Consider the following 19,919-nt stretch of genomic DNA (forward strand, 5'->3'; position numbering starts at 1 on the left):
TGGTTTTCAAACCATCCACAACTAGAAAAAGGGAACAACACTGAAAAATCCCTAAATTTCAATGATACCGATTCGACCAAAGTCTTGGGTATGCGGTGGACGCCACATCTTTCGATTTCATTTATATGAGAGCTTAACAAAATTGACTCCCACAAAACGTACAATTCTTTCAGTAAGCGCGCGGCTTTCCTTGGGATTGCTGTGCCCCATTGGCCTTACATCTAAAATTCTTCTTCAAAGCTTTTGGCAACTTCAACTGGAATGGGATGAATCCATTCCGATGTCGTTAAATACGAGTTGGGAAAGGTTAAAGAAGAATCTACTTAATCTTCACGCAGTCACCATTCCTAGGTACACGTTTGCCAGTGGGTGCTCAGCCGTTCAAGTTCACGGTTTCGCAGATGCATCCAGCCAAGCTTACGGATGTTGCATTTACATTCGAGCAATCGAAAACGGTCAGGTTCATTGTCGATTGCTAGCAGCGAAATCGAGAGTGGCTCCACTAAAAACGAAAACCATACCAAGGCTTGAATTATGCGCCGCCACACTCTTGGTGCTACGTCAAACAAGTTCTTGACAAATGTGAAATCGAGAGTGTTTATTTCTGGACAGACTCAGAAATAACCTTACATTGGATAAAGTCTCAACCTTCGTCACTTGCAGTTTTTGTTTCAAACAGGGTAGCCACAATTCAAGATCTATCAGAAAATATATCCTGGCGACATGTCCCTTCGCAGTTTAATCCAGCAGACATTGCGTCCCGTGGCTGCGATGTAGGTGAATTGACTGAGTCCATCTGGTTCAAAGGTCACAAATTTCTGTATGAAAATGAGTCATCATGGCCAGAAAACTCGCATTTTTCTATACCTTCCGAATTAAAAAACTCAGAGTTAAAAAGAGCTGCCCAACTGTGTACAGCCGTCAAGCTATCAACTCCGTTTGAATTCATTACTCGTATCTCATCGTTTCCCAAACTCATTCTTGGATACGTTTACAGATTTCTAAACCTAGCTTAATCACGAGAAAGATCAGTTAGTCTGACTGCTAGAGAGTTACAACTATCATTTTTAAACTGATGGAAATCATCCAAAACAAGAGAGAACGCTATAGTCGAGTGCTTCGACTATCAGATACCCGTTACTCAGCTAAACAACTTAATATTATAATTGCCGGGCAATTGCAACTGTGTACAATGTAAATACATATGCTTACATACATACACACATACGCCATTGTTTGACTCAGACCTCCAATTTGGCTAACTTGATTTGATTTGCATAGTTCATGGGATATAGTTCGGTATTGACAAATGAAAACCATCGCAATTTTCTTTAATAGAAATCCTTATCGAGAATTAACGTTGACTCTCTTGAGCACCTTGGCCAGCTGTTCCAAAATCATCCGATAGATGGCGCTATTGTATTCCGCCATCTTCCCCATGTAGAAACAAACAAACTTGCGCTGCGTAGGAACTCCTAAAATCTACATGCAAAATGCCAATCTTCTAGCTTTTATAGTTTCCGAGATCTCAGCGTTCATACGGACAGACAGACGGACAGACAGACAGACAGACGGACAGACGGACATGGCTAGATCGACTCGGCTAGTGATCCTGAACAAGAATATATATACTTTATAGGGTCGGAAACGCTTCCTTCTACCTGTTACATACTTTTGCACGAAAACAATATACCCTTTTACTCTACGAGTAACGGGTATAAAAATGTCTTTATAGAAGAGTACAAGAAAATTAAAAAAGGACACGTTTTACAACCAAGTTTGCAGATCATGACGCCCTTCATACAAAAGTTTTCTGAAGCTGGTAGACGATTTTCGCTAATTTGGGTGGGAGGTAGACTCTTGCATGCACCTATTTCAGAAAATGATAAATTTTCGATATTACTCCCTGGTAAGAACCAAATTGTTGATTTGTATCTCCGAAATTTGCATTTGAGAAATTTTCACGCAAATGCAAAAACGATGATCGGTCTTCTTCGGCAAGAAATCCGGGTAATAAATGCTCGCAGAGAATGCACTCGGGTGGTTCGAAAATGCATCCATTGTTTTAGATATAAGCCTGTTCTGATGAACCAAATTATGGGAAATCTGCCTGCGGATAAGTTCGAATCCGTAAGGCCATTTCATATTTGGGGCGTAGATTTGTTTGGTCCTATCAATGTATCGTTGCGTATTCGAGGACGGCCCCCATTAAGATGTATATTGCTGTATTTGTCTGTTTTGCTTCCAAGGCTGTTCAGCTGGAATTCGTTACAAATTTGTCGACTGACTCTTTTCTTTTGGCCTTTAAAAGCTTCATCGCAAGACGTGGCGTACCGCATCGAGTACATTCCGACAACACGACGAACTTCGTGGGAGCCAGGAACGAGCTGAGAAGTCTTCAGAGGGCCCTCGAGAATCAGCAGTCGCAGTTTCAACTGTTCGTCGTGGAGAAGGGCGTCGAGTGGAGGTTTATCCCACCACGAGCACCGCACTTCGGCGGTTTGTGGGAGGTGGCCGTGAAGTCAGCGAAAGAAATTCTCGTGCGTCAAGTCGCAGACGCGTCCCTAACCGAAGCCGAGGTCGTGGCTTATCTGGCGGACACCGAGGCCGTGGTCACCGTGAAGAGCGACGGGCGGTTCATCATCATTTCCCGGTAGGAAAGGGGGGGTGTGACGATCCCGCCTGACGGCTAGGCCGCCACAATATATATTTAAACAATAGTTATCTAAGTGTCACATTATTACCATTAGTATGTAAGAGATATAAAATGAAGTATTATAATTTAGTAATGGTTAAGCGATCTTATGGATTTTTGGGTATAAGACCAAAATAGGTCTAGTTTGGTTACGCACCACCCGCCCGAGGTGGCAACCATAGAGAAAAATACTGGAAAATAGAGAGAATACCAAACCTTCCTGGGTGAGAAAGGTCCAAAAGGATGAGAGGGTCACACGGCGGTTTCCGGGACGGCTCGGCTCTTGGACTTCGAAACGATCGGTCGCGCACGCGGACAAAGTAAATAAAGAAAACACGTGTGAAAGAGAACGCGGTCGGTAGGAAATAAGGTTAGTGAATCAGTGTAATCGGCGCAGTGAAACACAGGGACGTTTTTAAAAACAAAGAATTAAACTGAGTGAACTCGTACGAAAAGAAACGTCAAGCCGGATTGTTATGCATTTTATTTTTACCCCGTACCCCTTTGTTCCCCGTGTGATTCAGGCCGTTGGCGACTGATGACCCAATTGGAAGCGGTAAATTATTTGCACCATATACATACACGTTATCCTGATCTACTGAATTTCACCCACTAACCTGCCTGCGTAGTGAGGCGGAAGATCCCCTCATTCTCCTACTTAATCCCCATCCCCGCGAAGTGGCAGATCCCTTCGTGCCCTACTAACCCCCGCGGCGAGACGGAAGATCCTCTCACGCATCCTCTCCTCATATCCTACCGCGAAGTGGCAGATCCCTTCGTATCCTATTAACTCCGACGGTGAGACGGAATATCCTCTCACCGGCCCCCTATTAATACCACATCTTAACGGAAAGGCCAATCCTTCCGACTAATCAAACTTGCTTCCAGCCGGTCAACTACGATAGAATCCGGCTGCGGCCTCGCCCGAAGGTCCAGCCCGTGGGATTCTTGACCCCTCGAACCACGCGTCTCGGCCAACCACAATAGAATCCGGCTGCGGCCTCGCCCGAAGGTCCAGCCCGTGGATTCTTGACCCCTCGATCCACGCGTCTCGGCCAACCACAATAGAATCCGGCTGCGGCCTCGCCCGAAGGTCCAGCCCGTGGGATTCTTGACCCCTAGCACCACACATCTCGGCCAACCACGATATAATCCGGCTGCGGCCTCGCCCGAAGGTCCATCCCGTGGAATTTTCCGTCCCGGAAGGACTTGGTGTTCTGATGTTATCGTAACCTCGAAGGTCCTGGAACACTTCGGGATAATTGATCAAAAATCGTCGTTCGCCGCGCGAACATTACTCTCTAGCCCTATGTCTCAGTGACCGACTGAGAGTTGTATCCTGGCCAGAGAGCATCCTTACATTATGAATTAATAATTTTTATAATTAAATAATAATTATAATTATAAATACTTATTTTTGAGCGGAGCCGGAACGGTGGAATTAAAAACCTTGGCTTTGGTTCGGGAGAAATGTTCAGTGGGTTATGTCGTCGGCAGCGCAGTGCATGCTTGAGGGACGCGGGAGAGAGAGCGAAGGGAAAAAAATCAGCAACAATAATAACACAGCCGATGGGGCGGTTAATTGCGGCAATTTGGAGAAAAAACAATCACGGTCGCACCCGTGTGGATTTGAATTTATTTTATTTTATGTTCCTGTATGTGGAGGCAGAAAATATATTTATTGAGATATGGGCATGCATGCGTTTATGTATGTTCCACAAAAAGATTTGGTTGGCAGAAATAATTCACACGGCGCAAACGCAAAGGAAGACGAAAAAAATGAAGAAGTCGGGGGCGTCGTGGTGTAATTCAGTGTGCTTTATTCAGCTGCATACATGAGACTAATTAAAACTAAAACCGCGCTCCCGCCCGCTTTACTCCGCTGAAGCGAGAGCGAGAGATCGGCAGCGGCCGTCCGAGGAGTTCGGATGGGAAACCCGAAGCTCGCACTCTGGAGCGCGGACGTTGCGAGAAGCGAGCGAGTGAGCGCAAGAAAGGCGGGAGCGAAAGCTCGGAGAGCTCAGTGAACAGCCCCGATGCAGTGGGCCACTGAAACACAGAGGGAACTGTTATTATCACTTGTTAGATTTCGTTTAAATCGATTCGCTTTAACAGCAGATATATCGAAAATGTATAGGCAAGTAAGTCTCGCAGAAGAAGATCGTAACTATCAACTGATAGTATAGCGCGAGAATCCATCTGATGAGCTCCAAAAATTTCGTCTTAATACAGTCACCTACGGAACGTCTTCAGCTCCATTTTTAGCCATCCGTAGCTTACAAGAACTTGGAGTGCGTAATAGGGATAAGCATGAAATTGGTTCATACAAATTATTTAGATTTGGTATTTGGTATTTAATTAATCCCTATTTCTCCTAAACCTGTTAAGGCAGAGGATAATAAAGACACGGTGCGATATTAAGTTTATTATTTATTACTCCTAAACCTGTTAAGGTAGAGGATAAACAAGACTTGATTTACAAAACACAGCTAAGGCTAAATTTAGACTAACTTAAGGTCCCGGTCCGGCCGCGGCTCGAGGCTTTTGTCTGGTCGCAGCGCTGCCGCTAAAGTGCCGGGCCAGCACTTGGTATCCGGCCGGTGGCGATCATCCGCTGAGTAAGTGTTCCCAGCGCCAGAAGTAAAGCGCCAGGTCAGCAGCAGATATCCGGCCGGTGGCGATCACTCGCTCCGCGAGTGCTCTCACCGGGCTCCGGGCAACTGCCCTCGGAGTGCAGAGTCGGCGGTTTCTTTACTGCGCGTGTTGGCCACCGGATATGGCTTGCAACTTGACAATTTGTCATTGTGGGAACTGGGTGTGTTAACTTACATAATTTGCAACGACTTTTATGTGGATGACATGCTTACTGGAGCCGATGAAATTGACACCTTGAACGTGATGTGTAATCAAGTGTCAGAAATTCTCAATAGTGGCGGTTTCCAGCTGTCTAAATGGTTTTCAAACAATCCACAACTAGAAAAAGGGAACAACACTGAAAAATCCCTAAATTTCAATGATACCGATTCGACCAAAGTCTTGGGTATGCGGTGGATGCCACATCTTTCGATTTCATTTAGATGAGAGCTTAACAAAATTGACTCCCACAAAACGTACAATTCTTTCAGTAAGCGCGCGGCTTTTTGATTCCTTGGGATTGCTGTGCCCCATTGGCCTTACATCTAAAATTCTTCTTCAAAGCCTTTGGCAACTTCAACTGGAATGGGATGAATCCATTCCGATGTCGTTAAATACGAGTTGGGAAAGCTTAAAGAAGAATCTACTTAATCTTCACGCAGTCACCATTCCTAGGTACACGTTTGCCAGTGGGTGCTCAGCCGTTCAAGTTTCGCAGATGCATCCAGCCAAGCTTACGGATGTTGCATTTACATTCGAGCAATCGAAAACGGTCAGGTTCATTGTCGATTGCTAGCAGCGAAATCGAGAGTGGCTCCACTAAAAACGAAAACCATACCAAGGCTTGAATTATGCGCCGCCACACTCTTGGTGCTACGTCAAACAAGTTCTTGACAAATGTGAAATCGAGAGTGTTTATTTCTGGACAGACTCAGAAATAACCTTACATTGGATAAAGTCTCAACCTTCGTCACTTGCAGTTTTTGTTTCAAACAGGGTAGCCACAATTCAAGATCTATCAGAAAATATATCCTGGCGACATGTCCCTTCGCAGTTTAATCCAGCAGACATTGCGTCCCGTGGCTGCGATGTAGGTGAATTGACTGAGTCCATCTGGTTCAAAGGTCCCAAATTTCTGTACGAAAATGTGTCATCAGAAAACTCGCATTTTTCTATACCTTCCGAATTAAAAAACTCAGAGTTAAAAAGAGCTGCCCAAGTGTGTACAGCCGTCAAGCTATCAACTCCGTTTGAATTCATTACTCGTATCTCATCGTTTCCCAAACTCATTCTTGGATACGTTTACAGATTTCTAAACCTAGCTTAATCACGAGAAAGATCAGTTAGTCTGACTGCTAGAGAGTTACAACTATCATTTTTAAACTGATGGAAATCATCCAAAACAAGAGAGAACGCTATAGTCGAGTGCTTCGACTATCAGATACCCGTTACTCAGCTAAACAACTTAATATTATAATTGCCGGGCAATTGCAACTGTGTACAATGTAAATACATATGCTTACATACATACACACATACACCATTGTTTGACTCAGACCTCGAATTTGGCTAACTTGATTTGATTTGCTTAGTTCTTGGGATATAGTTCGGTATTGACAAATGAAAACCATCGCAATTTTCTTTAATAGAAATCCTTATCGAGAATTAACGTTGACTCTGTTGAGCACCTTGGCCAGCTGTTCCAAAATCATCCGATAGATGGCGCTATTGTATTCCGCCATCTTCCCCATGTAGAAATGTAGGCGCTAGCCAGGCTTAAGCGTTTAATGTGTTTTTGGGCGTTAGAGTGGGCGTGGCAAACTTTTATTAGGCCAATCGATAGGTATTGACGAAACAAATACATATCAAAATCGTCTTTGACTTTCAAAGTGAACGGTCGTGTTTTTTTTCTGCGCTTCGAATTTTGTATTTTGTTTTCGTTTATTCCCATCGGTGGGTTTTATAAAAACAACATTAAATTTTCTTTCGGTTATTTAAACATAAATTTAAACTCCGTTCGCTTCGCGAGTGCACTTTGTATTGATACTAATAAATTGTTTTAGTTTTTCGTAATTCTTATCTGTGTTTTCTATCCTATTTATATCCACGCTGTTTCTCTTTTGTGCATGCACTTTAACTTATTTACGCTCCCGCTCTCTTGCTCTCTTTGCTTTTGAAAGTTCTAAGCGTGCAGTTTCTGCGCTCTTGCGGTACTTATAACTGCTCGCTTATAAATTTCAATTTCGCTTTCTTGGTACAGTGGTAAATAAATAAAATGAATAATAAAAATTTAGTCTGCTTCTGCAAAAAATGCAGCCTCGTAATCAGGGCTGACCAGTCTAATATGACTTGCTGGCTGTGTGAAAATATGGTGCACACCAAGTGCGCCGGTTTTACTGGCCGGACAAGTGATGACCTTTCAAAGGGGCCCAATTTGCAGTTTTGTTGTGACGCTTGTGTCGAGGTTGCGAACGAGATGAAATCGTTCATGCGCCAAACTAAAGGCGGCCTGATGGGACTGATTAGCTGTTTCGGAGTGGCTAGAGATAGTTTTCGCCGAGCTGATGATCTCCTATCTGCGCTGGACTCGCAGTTTAATAGTCGTAAGCTATTAGAAGAGTCCCCTAAGCGCAAAAAGGCCGCTGGTGGTAAGGAGCAAAAGGGGAACACCCCGCAACCGAAATCAAAAGAACAACAGAGCATTCCGGCGGATCAGCAGCTGATTTCAGCAAACCCTCAAATGTTGCTAAGATCAGCAGCTAAAAAAAGATTCGGTATCCGAACAATCCGTTACAGAATGCATGCAACCAGGGACTTCTAAGAATTCCGGTTTGTCCGTAGTGGTTTCACAATTAGTGGATCCACCTATCTCTCAGAATGTAGTATCACCACCACAAGGGACTACTGAGTCCGGACAACCGGCTCTAGTTGGTTTTGCAGAAACAATGTCTGCTCCACCAAAATCCCTTTTAGTGGTTCCACTAAAGAAACAAATTTTCGTTTCTCGGCTTTCCCCTGATCAAACATCTTCTGATGTATTGTCTTATATACAAGACAAAACTAAAGCCGATTGTAATAGTGTAAAGGTGGAAAAGTTTAAGTTTTCTTATGCTAGAGACATTTCATCTTTCAAGATAACTGTCCCTAACGAGCTTTTTGAAGCCATATGCTCGGGCGACTTTTGGCCGGATAATATGGTTGTAAAAGAGTTCGAGGCTAAGATAAAGAAGAAGGGGCCCGTAGGAGTAAAACTTCCTAGTCGAGGCCAAACCAGTGTACCAATTTCAAAAAACTAACTTCTAACCTCCTTCTTTCCTATCAGAATGCAAGAGGTTTGCGTAGCAAACTCACTAAATTGTATTCTGATAGCCTTTCCTTTGCATCTCATATTATTGTGTTCACAGAAACCTGGTTAAAGCCGGAGATCTTTAGCTCCGAAGTTTTTCCAGGTAAGTACACAATATATAGGTATGACCGTCCCTCTAGACGGGGAGGTGGAGTCTTAATTGGAGTTGATTCAAACTTCCCGTCTGAGGAGTTATTTTTTGATGAATTCAATACCATTGAATTTATTTGTGTAAAGTTATCGCTTCCTGGTAACTTTATATACATAACTTGCTCTTATATTCCGCCGTTGTCTGAACTTCCTGATTATTTAAATCACCTATCCGTTATTAAGTCCGTTGCAAATAAGCTTTCCGATAGGGATCAGTTGATAGTTCTAGGTGATTTTAATATACCTGGAGTTACTTGGTCCACTGAGGATGGATCGAATGTCTTACTACCTATAGCACAACATGATTTTATTGATGGCCTGCTTGACATATCTCTATCTCAAGTAAACCATGTTCGAAATTCATTAGGTCGCCTACTTGATTTGTGTTTTGTATCGAATCCTGAAGGTGTGTTTCTGTCCAGAGTAGCACCACTCACGCAACCTGAAGATCCATATCACCCAACAATCGAACTTTCATTTGATACGGGTAGAGTTATAGAAGAAAAATCAGAAAAATCCAAACGAATACTTTGTTTTCGCAAGGCAGACTTTCTGAGGCTTAATAATTTTATTTCTGGCTTTAATTGGTCTGATCTTTACTTATGCAATAATATGTCCGATGCAGTTAATGTTTTTTATACTGCAATAAACTCATTTTTTAATTCCTGTGTTCCGTGGTACTATCCGTCAACTTCCAATAAATCACCTTGGTTTAGCAAAGAGTTGACACACTTAAGAAATGTAAAGTCCAGACTTTTTAGGAAATATAAAAATACCGGTTCTCAATCTGTTTTTACTAGATATCTAAGTGCTCGGTCAAGATTTACCGTGCTTAATGCTCAGTGTTATAATAGTTACTTAAACCGTTGTAAGGTCCAGTTCTCTCAGGACCCGAAACAGTTTTATAATTTTGTTAACACCAAGCGTAAATCTAATTCTTTTCCTTCCTCGCTGTCGTTCGAAAACATGACGGGAACCACAGATCAGGCAATAGCCGATATATTTGCCCAATTTTTTCAAACGACTTACTCTACTTTAGATTATTCATCTCAGCCTTATTCTTACACCATGCCCAAGTCAAACCTCATATTCTGTCCCACTTTAACAGAAAGCTCTCTTCTTTTGGATCTTCTTCGTATTAAGCCTGTTCATTCGCCAGGGCCCGATGGTATTCCTGGGTGCGTGCTTAGGTATTGCGCTAACGCCCTGTGCAAACCTCTTCACAAGTTGTTTACCTTATCTCTAGAAACGTCCCAATTCCCAAATATTTGGAAGGAATCATTTGTTATTCCTCTTTTCAAAAAAGGTAACAAGTTAGAAGCCAGTAACTACAGAGGTATTTCTAAATTGTCAGCTATTCCTAAGCTTTTTGAAAAAATTATTACTCCTCATTTGCAGCACTTTTGCAGATCAATTATTTCTCCGTGTCAACACGGATTTATTAAACGTAGATCCACAATTACAAACCTTCTAGAGCTCACTACATTTGTGATAAAAGGCTTCAATAGTAGTTTTCAAACAGATGTCATTTACACTGACTTTAGTAAAGCATTTGACTCTGTAAATCACTTACTTCTTATTCATAAACTTGACCTTTTAGGTTTTCCAGTTGATCTGCTTAAATGGATTTCAAGTTATCTAAATGGCAGGTCACAAAGGGTCCTTTTTAAAAATTCAATTTCTGAAATTCTCCGTGTTACCTCCGGTGTCCCACAAGGGAGCCATCTGGGTCCGTTACTTTTTACATTATTTATTAACGATCTTCCCTCAATTATAAGTTATTCTCGCGTACTTATGTACGCAGATGATGTTAAGTTGTGCCTGCAGTATAAGGACATTTCCTGCCATTTAGACTTGCAATCCGATCTAGATAATTTTCAAAACTGGTGCCGAGATAATTTACTAAATTTAAACGGCTCCAAGTGCAAGCTGATGACTTTTTATCGGGCCAATCCGATATTCTCGACTTACACGTTAAGTGGCAGCTCTTTGGATAGAATAACTCTTGTAAACGATCTTGGCGTTCTCTTGGACCCTAAACTAAAATTTTCTAATCACATTTCGTCCATGGTTAATAAAGCCAGAGGAGTGCTTGGATTTATTAAAAGGTGGTCAAAAGAATTCGATGATCCTTATTTGACTAAAACTTTATTTATTTCGCTAGTCCGTCCGATTCTGGAGTATGGGTCTCCCGTCTGGAGTCCACAATACGGAATACATATTGGTCGTATTGAATCTGTACAAAAAAACTTCCTTCTTTTTGCTTTACGGCGCCTAAACTGGGATGCAAATCTTATCTTACCTTCTTATTCTAGTAGACTTCTTTTGATTAATTTACCATCCCTAGCCAACCGTAGAACGATGCTTGGTACTATCTTTATTTATAACCTTATACATGGTGATATTGACTGCCCCGACTTGTTAAGTCGGCTAAACTTTTCTGTGCCAAGTAGATTAACTAGAAATTATATTCCCCTAATTTTAAATCATTGTAGATCTAACTATGCCTTGCATGAGCCTTTCAGAGTATTATGTTCTGACTATAATAGACTTTTTCCTGTAATATCAAATCTTGACTCTCTGCCGCTCCTAAAACGATTAATACTTGCTTCATTGGCACAAGATTGATCTAACTATTACTTTTTTCCCCGGACCTTTACCTTTATTTTCCTATCTCGCGTCTATCCTATCGCGAATCGTGCCGTACGATACACGGCTGCGCCCCTCGGTCGGTTGGGCGGGTAAGTGGGCCGTGGGACTCCGCGCGCAAAAAAAAAAAATAAATAAATAAATAAATAAAAAATAAAAATTTTCATAATAGCATCAAAACTGTGGCCACAGCTTGTGGCTTGTGGGCGTCAGAGAGGGCGTGGCACAATTTTTAAACAAACTTGCGCTGCGTAGGAACTCCTAAAATCTACATGCAAAATGCCAATCTTCTAGCTTTTATAGTTTCCGAGATCTCAGCGTTCATACGGACAGACAGACGGACAGACAGACAGACAGACGGACAGACGGACATGGCTAGATCGACTCGGCTAGTGATCCTGAACAAGAATATATATACTTTATAGGGTCGGAAACGCTTCCTTCTACCTGTTACATACTTTTACTCTACGAGTAACGGGTATAAAAATGTCTTTATAGAAGAGTACAAGAAAATTAAAAAAGGACACGTTTTACAACCAGGTTTGCAGATCATGACGCCTTTCATACAAAAGTTTTCTGAAGCTAGTAGACGATTTTCGCTAATTTGGGTGGGAGGTAGACTCTTGCATGCACCTATTTCAGAAAATGATACATTTTCGATATTACTCCCTGGTAAGAACCAAATTGTTGATTTGTATCTCCGAAATTGGCATTTGAGAAATTTTCACGCAAATGCAAAAACGATGATCGGTCTTCTCCGGCAAGAAATCTGGGTAATAAATGCTCGCAGAGAATGCACTCGGGTGGTTCGAAAATGCATCCATTGTTTTAGATATAAGCCTGTTCTGATGAACCAAATTATGGGAAATCTGCCTGCAGATAAGTTCGAATCCGTAAGGCCATTTCATATTTGGGGCGTAGATTTGTTTGGTCCTATCAATGTATCGTTGCGTATGCGAGGACGGCCCCCCATTAAGATGTATATTGCTGTATTTGTCTGTTTTGCTTCCAAGGCTGTTCAGCTGGAATTCGTTACAAATTTGTCGACTGACTCTTTTCTTTTGGCCTTTAAAAGCTTCATCGCAAGACGTGGCGTACCGCATCGAGTACATTCCGACAACACGACGAACTTCGTGGGAGCCAGGAATGAGCTGAGAAGTCTTCAGAGGGCCCTCGAGGATCAGCAGTCGCAGTTTCAACAGTTCGTCGAGCACCACGAGCACCGCACTTCGGCGGTTTGTGGGAGGTGGCCGAGAAGTCAGCGAAAGAAATTCTCGTGCGTCAAGTCGCAGACGCGTCCCTAACCGAAGCCGAGGTCAGGGCTTATCTGGCGGACACCGAGGCCGTGCTCAATTCCCGGCCTCTAACTCCAACCAGCACCGATCCCAACGAGGGGGAGGCGCTCACTCCAGGGCACCTGCTAATCGGGCAGTCCCTTCGTTCGCTGCCGCAAGGATTAGAGCCAGACGCACCGACCAGAGGTTTGAGGTTCTCAAAGAGGTGGCAACTGCTATCCACGCTCAGACAGCGGTTCTGGCAGGCGTGGTCCAAGGAATATGTCCACAGCCTTCAGCGCAAAACCAAGTGGCAAACTACATCGCCCAATCTGGAGGTCGGAGCCTTGGTAATCATCCACGAGGACAACACTCCACCCCAGCGTTGGATTACCGGCAGGGTCATCAGCGTGGTGGCAGGGGCCGATGGCAAAATTCGAGTGGCCGAAATCAAGACCGCTACAGACGTATTTAAGCGTCCTATCCAGAAGCTGGCTGCACTCCCATTATATTGAAGGCAGGTCCTTCAAGGTGGCCGGAATGTTGAACCGCAGAACGCAAATTATGAAGTTTATGTTAAGATAGACATAAGTAACAGCTTAAGAGAGCACAACTGCGTTATGCTCAGCGCCAATGCTAAAATCAAATTCAGCGGGCCTGCAAAGGCTCTCACAAAACTGCTCTGCTGGGCACAATAAAGTAGTGGAATTTTGAAGATCGAATCGGCCAGTCTTGTGTTTTTTCACTTTTCGGCATTCTCAAATATTAATAATTAATTATTTTCGTTTCGATTTTCTACAGACACTTTGTTGGAAATTTTGTAACGAATTCAACAAGGTATGCCATTCCAACATTCGACCACTATTTCCCAGGGTTTTGATTAAAAAACCGAAAAATCGAGGTGATTTTTTTCGGATTTTGGCTTTGTCATAGGGGTGGGGATCATGTTTTTTTTCGAAAAAATTTTTCAAATGATTTTTTTTTCTTTAAATGACATTTTGTTGGAAATTTTCTAACGAATTCATAGAGGTATGCCATTCCAACATTCGACCACTAGTTCCCAGGGTTTTTTATTAAAAAACACAAAAATCGCGGTGATTCTCTTCGGATTTTGGCTTTGTCATAAGAGTGGGGGTCATGTTTTTTTTTCGAAAAAAAATTTCAAATGATTTTTTTTTCTGTAAATGACACGTCTTTGGAAATTTTGTAATAAATTCAACAAGGTATGCCATTCCCACTTTCGACCTTGGATTAGAAAACCGAAAAATCGAGCTGATATTATCCGGATTTGGGCCTTGTCATAATGTAATGGGGGAGATGATTTCTTTTCGAAAAAATTTTTAATATGATTTTTTTTTCCGTAAATGACACTTTGTTGAAAATTTTGTAACGAATTCAACAAAGGTATGCCATTCCAACATTTGACCACTATTTCACAGGGTTTTGATTAAAAAACCGAAAAATCGAGGTGATTTTCTTCGGATTTTGGCTCTGTCATAAGGGTGGGGGTCATGTTTTTTTTTGAAAAAATGTTTCAAATGATTTTTTTTCTGTAAGTGACACTTTGTTGGAAATTTTGAAACGAATTCCAACATTCGACCACTATTTCCCAGGGCTTTGTCTTAAAAACCAAAAAATCGAGTTGATAGTATCCGGATTTGGGCCTTGTCATAATATGATTATACCCGTTACTCGTAGAGTAAAAGGGTATATTGTATTCGTGCAAAAGTATGTAACAGCTAGAAGGAAGCGTTTCCGACCCTATAAAGTATATATATTCTTGTTCAGGATCACTAGCCGAGTCGATCTAGCCATGTCCGTCTGTCCGTCTGTCTGTCCGTCTGTCCGTCTGTCTGTCCGTATGAACGCTGAGATCTCGGAAACTATAAAAGCTAGAAGATTGGCATTTTGCATGCAGATTCTAGGAGTTCCTACGCAGCGCAAGTTTATTTCAAAAAGGTGCCACGCCCCCTTTAACGCCCACAATCGCTTATATACGATTTTAAAAATTTAAATATTTCGGAAAAGTAAAAATGCAGTTTTATTGTGTTTATCAATACCTATCGAAATGTAGAAGAAATTTTTCAAATCGGACCATTCGTTAAAAAGTTATGCGTGATCAAAGTTTCTATCTCCATCTCCCTCGCACTCCCTTTACCTGAGTAACGGGTATCTGATAGTCGGGGCACCCGACTATAGCGTTCTCTCTTGTTTTTTTTCTGTAAATAACACTTTGTTGGAAATTTTGTAACGAAGTCAACAAGGTATGCCTTTCCAACATTCGACCACTATTTCCCAGGGTTTTGATTAAAAAACCGAAAAATAGAGGTGATTTGCTTTGGATTTTGGCGTAGTCATAAGGGTGGGGTCATGTTTTTTTTCGAAAAAATTTTTTAAATAATTTTTTTTTCTGTAAATGACACTTTGTTGGAATTTTCCCACGGTTTTGATTAAAAAACCGAAAAATCGAGGTGATTTTCTTCGGATTTTGGCTTTGTCATAAGGGTGGGGGTCATATTTTTTTTCGGAAAAATTTTTCAAATGATTTTTTTTCTTTAATGGCTCTGATGAGCGCAGCGGCAAGCTACTGCAACTAAAGAGAGAGTCAGAATCACTCATTTCTAATCGGCTCCACTTATCTCTCTATTAACTGGACTAGTCTTTCTGAGCCCGCCTCTCAACGCCTACGGTCCGTCGCCAGCGCATACTTTTTGTTGTTGTTGATTGCAAGCTGCGGTGTTCGCAAGGCCCGTAGCCCTTGTATACATATAAACGTTAATAAGCTGAAGTATTGAATTTATCTCGCCTTGTGATTTGTTTATAATAGCTGACAAAAAAGGCTTGTTAGCTCAACACTTGGAGGCCCCGGCGAGATCTTTAAATTCAAGTTTGTGAAAATTCGCTTGTGCAAAAGAAACAATGCACAAAGAAGACAACAAAACAACTGTTACATTATGCTGGTTCCGCTTTAAGCTGGTCCTAATAAAATATCGTATTTGATATAATTGCATAATTATCGGTATATTTTGCAAGGGCTTATATAGATATAGGGCGGTGGTTATTTTGTTTGATATCATAGATCGTTAATTCACAGTGCCTCGCCAACTGGTGACTGTACTTTCTTGCCGTTACAACAAAAACGGAGACTTCTGACAATTTGAACTGTAAACTCTCGAGTTGTGCAGTGCGTTTCGGTTTGCTTTATACAAATACATACGCGCAGATGAGTTCCGACGAAGGCAACACAGTAGCAGACCATAATATTATGACGGCTGAAAATTAAGTGCAGTTTCTGAAGTGCAAAGCCGAATCGGTGTACAATAGCTTAAAGCGCCTGGATATTTAGCTAGCTAAAGACCCGATTTGCCTGTGTGGGTCCGCGGAGTTGACAGTTAGGCTAGAACTTCTTGAGCATACTCAAACCTCCATTAAAAGTCCTTTACAAGAAATTTTTAAATCACCGAAACACCGGACTAGAGAGTTCCGTTCTACAGGATGAACGGATGATTTTGATGGGGAGTCTGCACCGAAGGTTCTTATTTGTGTGGACGAAAACGTGTAGAACCCTTGTCATGTTTCGCGTCAAGGGCGAAAAGTTCACCGGGCTGGACCTTCGGGCGAGGACGAGCCGGGGGGATACTTTGCGGACGTTAAAGTCCTGGATCTCGCGTCAAGGGCGGAAAATCCACCGGGCTGGACCTTCGGGCAAGGCCGAACCGGGAGGATACTTTAAGGGCTTTGAAGTCCTGGATCTCGCGTCAAGGGCGGAAAATCCACCGGGCTGGACCTTCGGGCGAGGCCGAGCCGGGAGGATACCTTGGGAGGGGGCCGGATAGTAAGGGGGTAGAGGGATTCGTCTTAATTGACCGGCCGGTCAATTTTTTCGAAAAAATTTTCAAATGATTTTTTTTCTGTAAATGACACTTTCCTGGAAATTTTTGTAATAAATTCAACAAGGTATGCCATTCGACCTTTGATTGAAAAACCGAAAAATCGAGCTGATACTATCCGGATTTGGGCCTTGTCGTAATGGGGTGAGGGACATGATTTCTTTTCGAAAAAATTGTTTAAGTGTTTTTTTTCTGTAAATGACACTTTGTTGGAAATTTTGTAACGAGTTCAACAAGGTATGTCATTCCAACATTCGACCACTATTTCCCAGGGTGTTCGCGCACTTTGCGTTTTTTAATTTGTTTAATAGTGTAAGGCGGGAGCGGGAGCGCAATAAAGATTTAATCGCTCTCTCGAATTGGCCCCGTCTCTCGCCCCCTTCGTTAAGTTAGGCTTAAGCGTTTATATATTGAAACTAAAAGTCAGTTGTTATATTAACCTCATTAAGCAAACTCCCTTTCGTCGCTTCGTCGCCAAAAAATGAAGCCGAATTTTTCCCTGCAGTCACAAGTTTCGCGTTGTTAATACAAAACCGTACCCGACGTGATTTGCAGTGGAACTCGAGTGTTATTTTTTTTGGTGAAACAAACAAAATAAAAAACAAATAAATCGCGCCGGCTTTTAAAACAGTGAAGTTGTTGTTGCCGCTGCTTGTCGCCAGTTCCTGTCTATATACTTTAATTCGTCGTTGCTGCCGCTGGACCGCTGCAGTTCGCCGTTAACTGGACCAAAAGTTCTTGTTGCCGCAGCAATTCTAACCAAGAAATAAATACAACTTGCATGTACTAACGATTATAATTCTGATACATACATACATCCATACATATATATATTTCGAATTGTACATACATAAGTGAATCGCTTTGGACCAAAATCAAATAAATATTTGTCGACATCCTGGTTTTTTTAAAAAAATAAAATTCCCCCATTTCTCGTCCAATTATAGCTTTGCAAAAAATTAAAAAGGTAAAAGTTGAGAATTGTGAAAAGTTATAATTCCAGAATTAAATCCCCGGCAAATTTTCTGCCGCGCATATTCTTCCCTCGCTTTTCGCCATTTTCCGCGCTTTTAAGCGTCAGGTTTATATATTCGTTGCCCTTAGTTATCGGTCAGTGCATCATCCTCCGTTAGCATTGCGTTGAGCACCGCCAGCCGTAAACTCATACACACACACACAGACAGCGCAGCCCGTTCTTTCGAGTTCTCTTTCGTCGTTTTCGTTTTCGATCGCTGGAACGGTGCAAGCGTTGCCGCTGCCTAAACGTTTGTTCGTTTTTCGGTGTTTGAGCTTGGCGTGTGCCCCCCTACACTACGTGCGCTCGGCATATTATATTGAATTATTAAAATAAATTAATTAAAATAATTGAATTAATTCCTTAATTCATTTTAAATAACTCCCCTACACTGCTTGCGTTCAGCTTTTTCCTCTCGTTGGTTATTATTATTTAAATTTAATAAATTTAAAAACAAAATTTGTTTGTACACATTTACATACATAAAATAACAAAAAAAAATAAAAACTAATTAATTATAAATTAAATTTAAAACTCTTTGATAAAAAAAAAATGCCAAAATCAGAAAGTAACAACCAGGACATCGAAGAGTTGAAAAACAAACGAGATGGATATATGAGGAGTATAGAGCGAACGCAAAGATATTTAAATGAGGGTCGTTTCTCTTTAAATACGGTTGAGTTAGAATGTCAATTAGAAATTCTAAATACGCACATCGAAAATGCTTCGCTTATACAAAACAAAATTGAAGCGAAAGATGGAGATGATGAGTATCCCGAAGAGTTCGAAGAAACTGCGATAATAGCAAAATCGTTGCTAATTTCCCTAATTGCGGAAACAAAGCGTAAGAGCGTTGGCAATTCCGCTCCGCCGGCAACGCGCACACCCCGCCGTTTGCCGAGCGTCGCTCTTCCAACCTTCAGCGGAAAACATTCCGCATTTAAAAATTTTATAAGCCTTTTCGAAACTTTTGTTGACAAAGATGACACGCTGCTCGATATCGAAAAATTCGATTATCTAATATCGTGTTTGGCTGGAGACGCGCTAGGAACAGTTAGGGCATTCCAAGTTACCGCGGATAATTATCCAAAAGCTCTGGCTAGCCTAAGGCGGGTGTACGATAATGATTGTTTAATTTTCTTTGACAATATATCGACACTGTTTAATCTGCCCAAGATTTCCCAGCCATCAGCTACCGCCTTGACAAACCTGATCGACACAGTCACAGCGCTGTACGATTCTCTTTTGTCCATTGGGGATGAGAAACGTATTACGAATGCCATCCTCATCCATCTAGTAATGGGCAAAGTCGATGCAGGAATTAAAAGAAAATGGGAAGAACAGTTAGATTATACCTCGCTTCCTCTTTGGAGCGAGTGTGTGTCGGCGCTGAACAAGCGCTATCAGCATATGGTTTCCGAAGAAGCGTGTAAGCCAAAAATTGTTCAGCAGAGCCAGGCTTATCCAAAGAATAATGGAAACAGGAGTTTTTCGTTTGTTGCTGCCATGGACGACCCCGAAGTATGTGTATTTTGCAACTCAGCAGAACATCAAGTAGGAAATTGCACTGCTTTTGCTGCCCTAACGTTCAGCAAAGATTCGATTTCGCAAAAAAGGCTCCCTTATGCATTACCTGCTTCCGTAAGGGCCACACGGTAAAAAGATTCAAATCGAAGAGATGCAGGGTGTGTAAGTCCTCACACCACACATTGCTGCACATTTATTCGCCATCAAATCTCGCGTTGAAACCTCCTCCTCAGCCCACGCTCTTGCAGAATACTCCATCCACTTCGCATGTTTTGCATGCGACTGCATCGGATAGAGTTATTCTTGCCACAGCCATCGTAAACGTCCAAACAAAAAGTGGCGAATTAGTTTTGGCTCGAGCGTTGCTCGTTTCTGGTTCACAAGTAAATTTTGTGACCGATGAGCTCGCTCAGAGACTTCAGATTAAGAGAGAGGACGTGTGTTTGAGCTTGCGGGGCATTGGTGGAACTAATCTTCAAGCAACCAAGAAAATACACACGATAGTCAAGTCGCGAGTGGGTAGCAGTCAATTTTCGTCCGAATTTTACATATTCAAAAATATTTCTGGTTATCATCCGGATCAAACGGGGAACACCAGCGGCTGGAGGGTGCCTGAAAATATTCAATTGGCAGATCCATTCTTCTTCAAGCCCCAAAAAATGCTTATAGGCGCAGAATCGTTCTTTGAACTATTGTCAGTCGGCCAGAAAAAGCAAGGGCTTGAGTTTCCCATTTTGCA

The 19,919-nt window shown here is 42.0% G+C and overlaps 1 protein-coding gene across 1 annotated transcript; it reads left to right on the forward strand.

Annotated features, from left to right (window-relative positions):
- The first annotated feature begins 6,369 nt into the window (after positions 1-6,369).
- LOC123038127 lies at positions 6,370-13,263 on the forward strand. Its single transcript, XM_044461819.1, has 3 exons — positions 6,370-6,419; positions 12,550-12,713; positions 12,767-13,263. The coding sequence occupies exons 1-3, from the start codon at positions 6,370-6,372 to the stop codon at positions 13,261-13,263; spliced, it is 711 nt and encodes a 236-aa protein (XP_044317754.1).
- The last annotated feature ends 6,656 nt before the right edge of the window (positions 13,264-19,919 follow it).

Source organism: Drosophila rhopaloa, unplaced genomic scaffold (genome assembly GCF_018152115.1).
Source record: "Drosophila rhopaloa isolate 14029-0021.01 unplaced genomic scaffold, ASM1815211v1 contig_80, whole genome shotgun sequence".
Taxonomy (NCBI): Eukaryota; Metazoa; Arthropoda; class Insecta; order Diptera; family Drosophilidae; genus Drosophila; species Drosophila rhopaloa.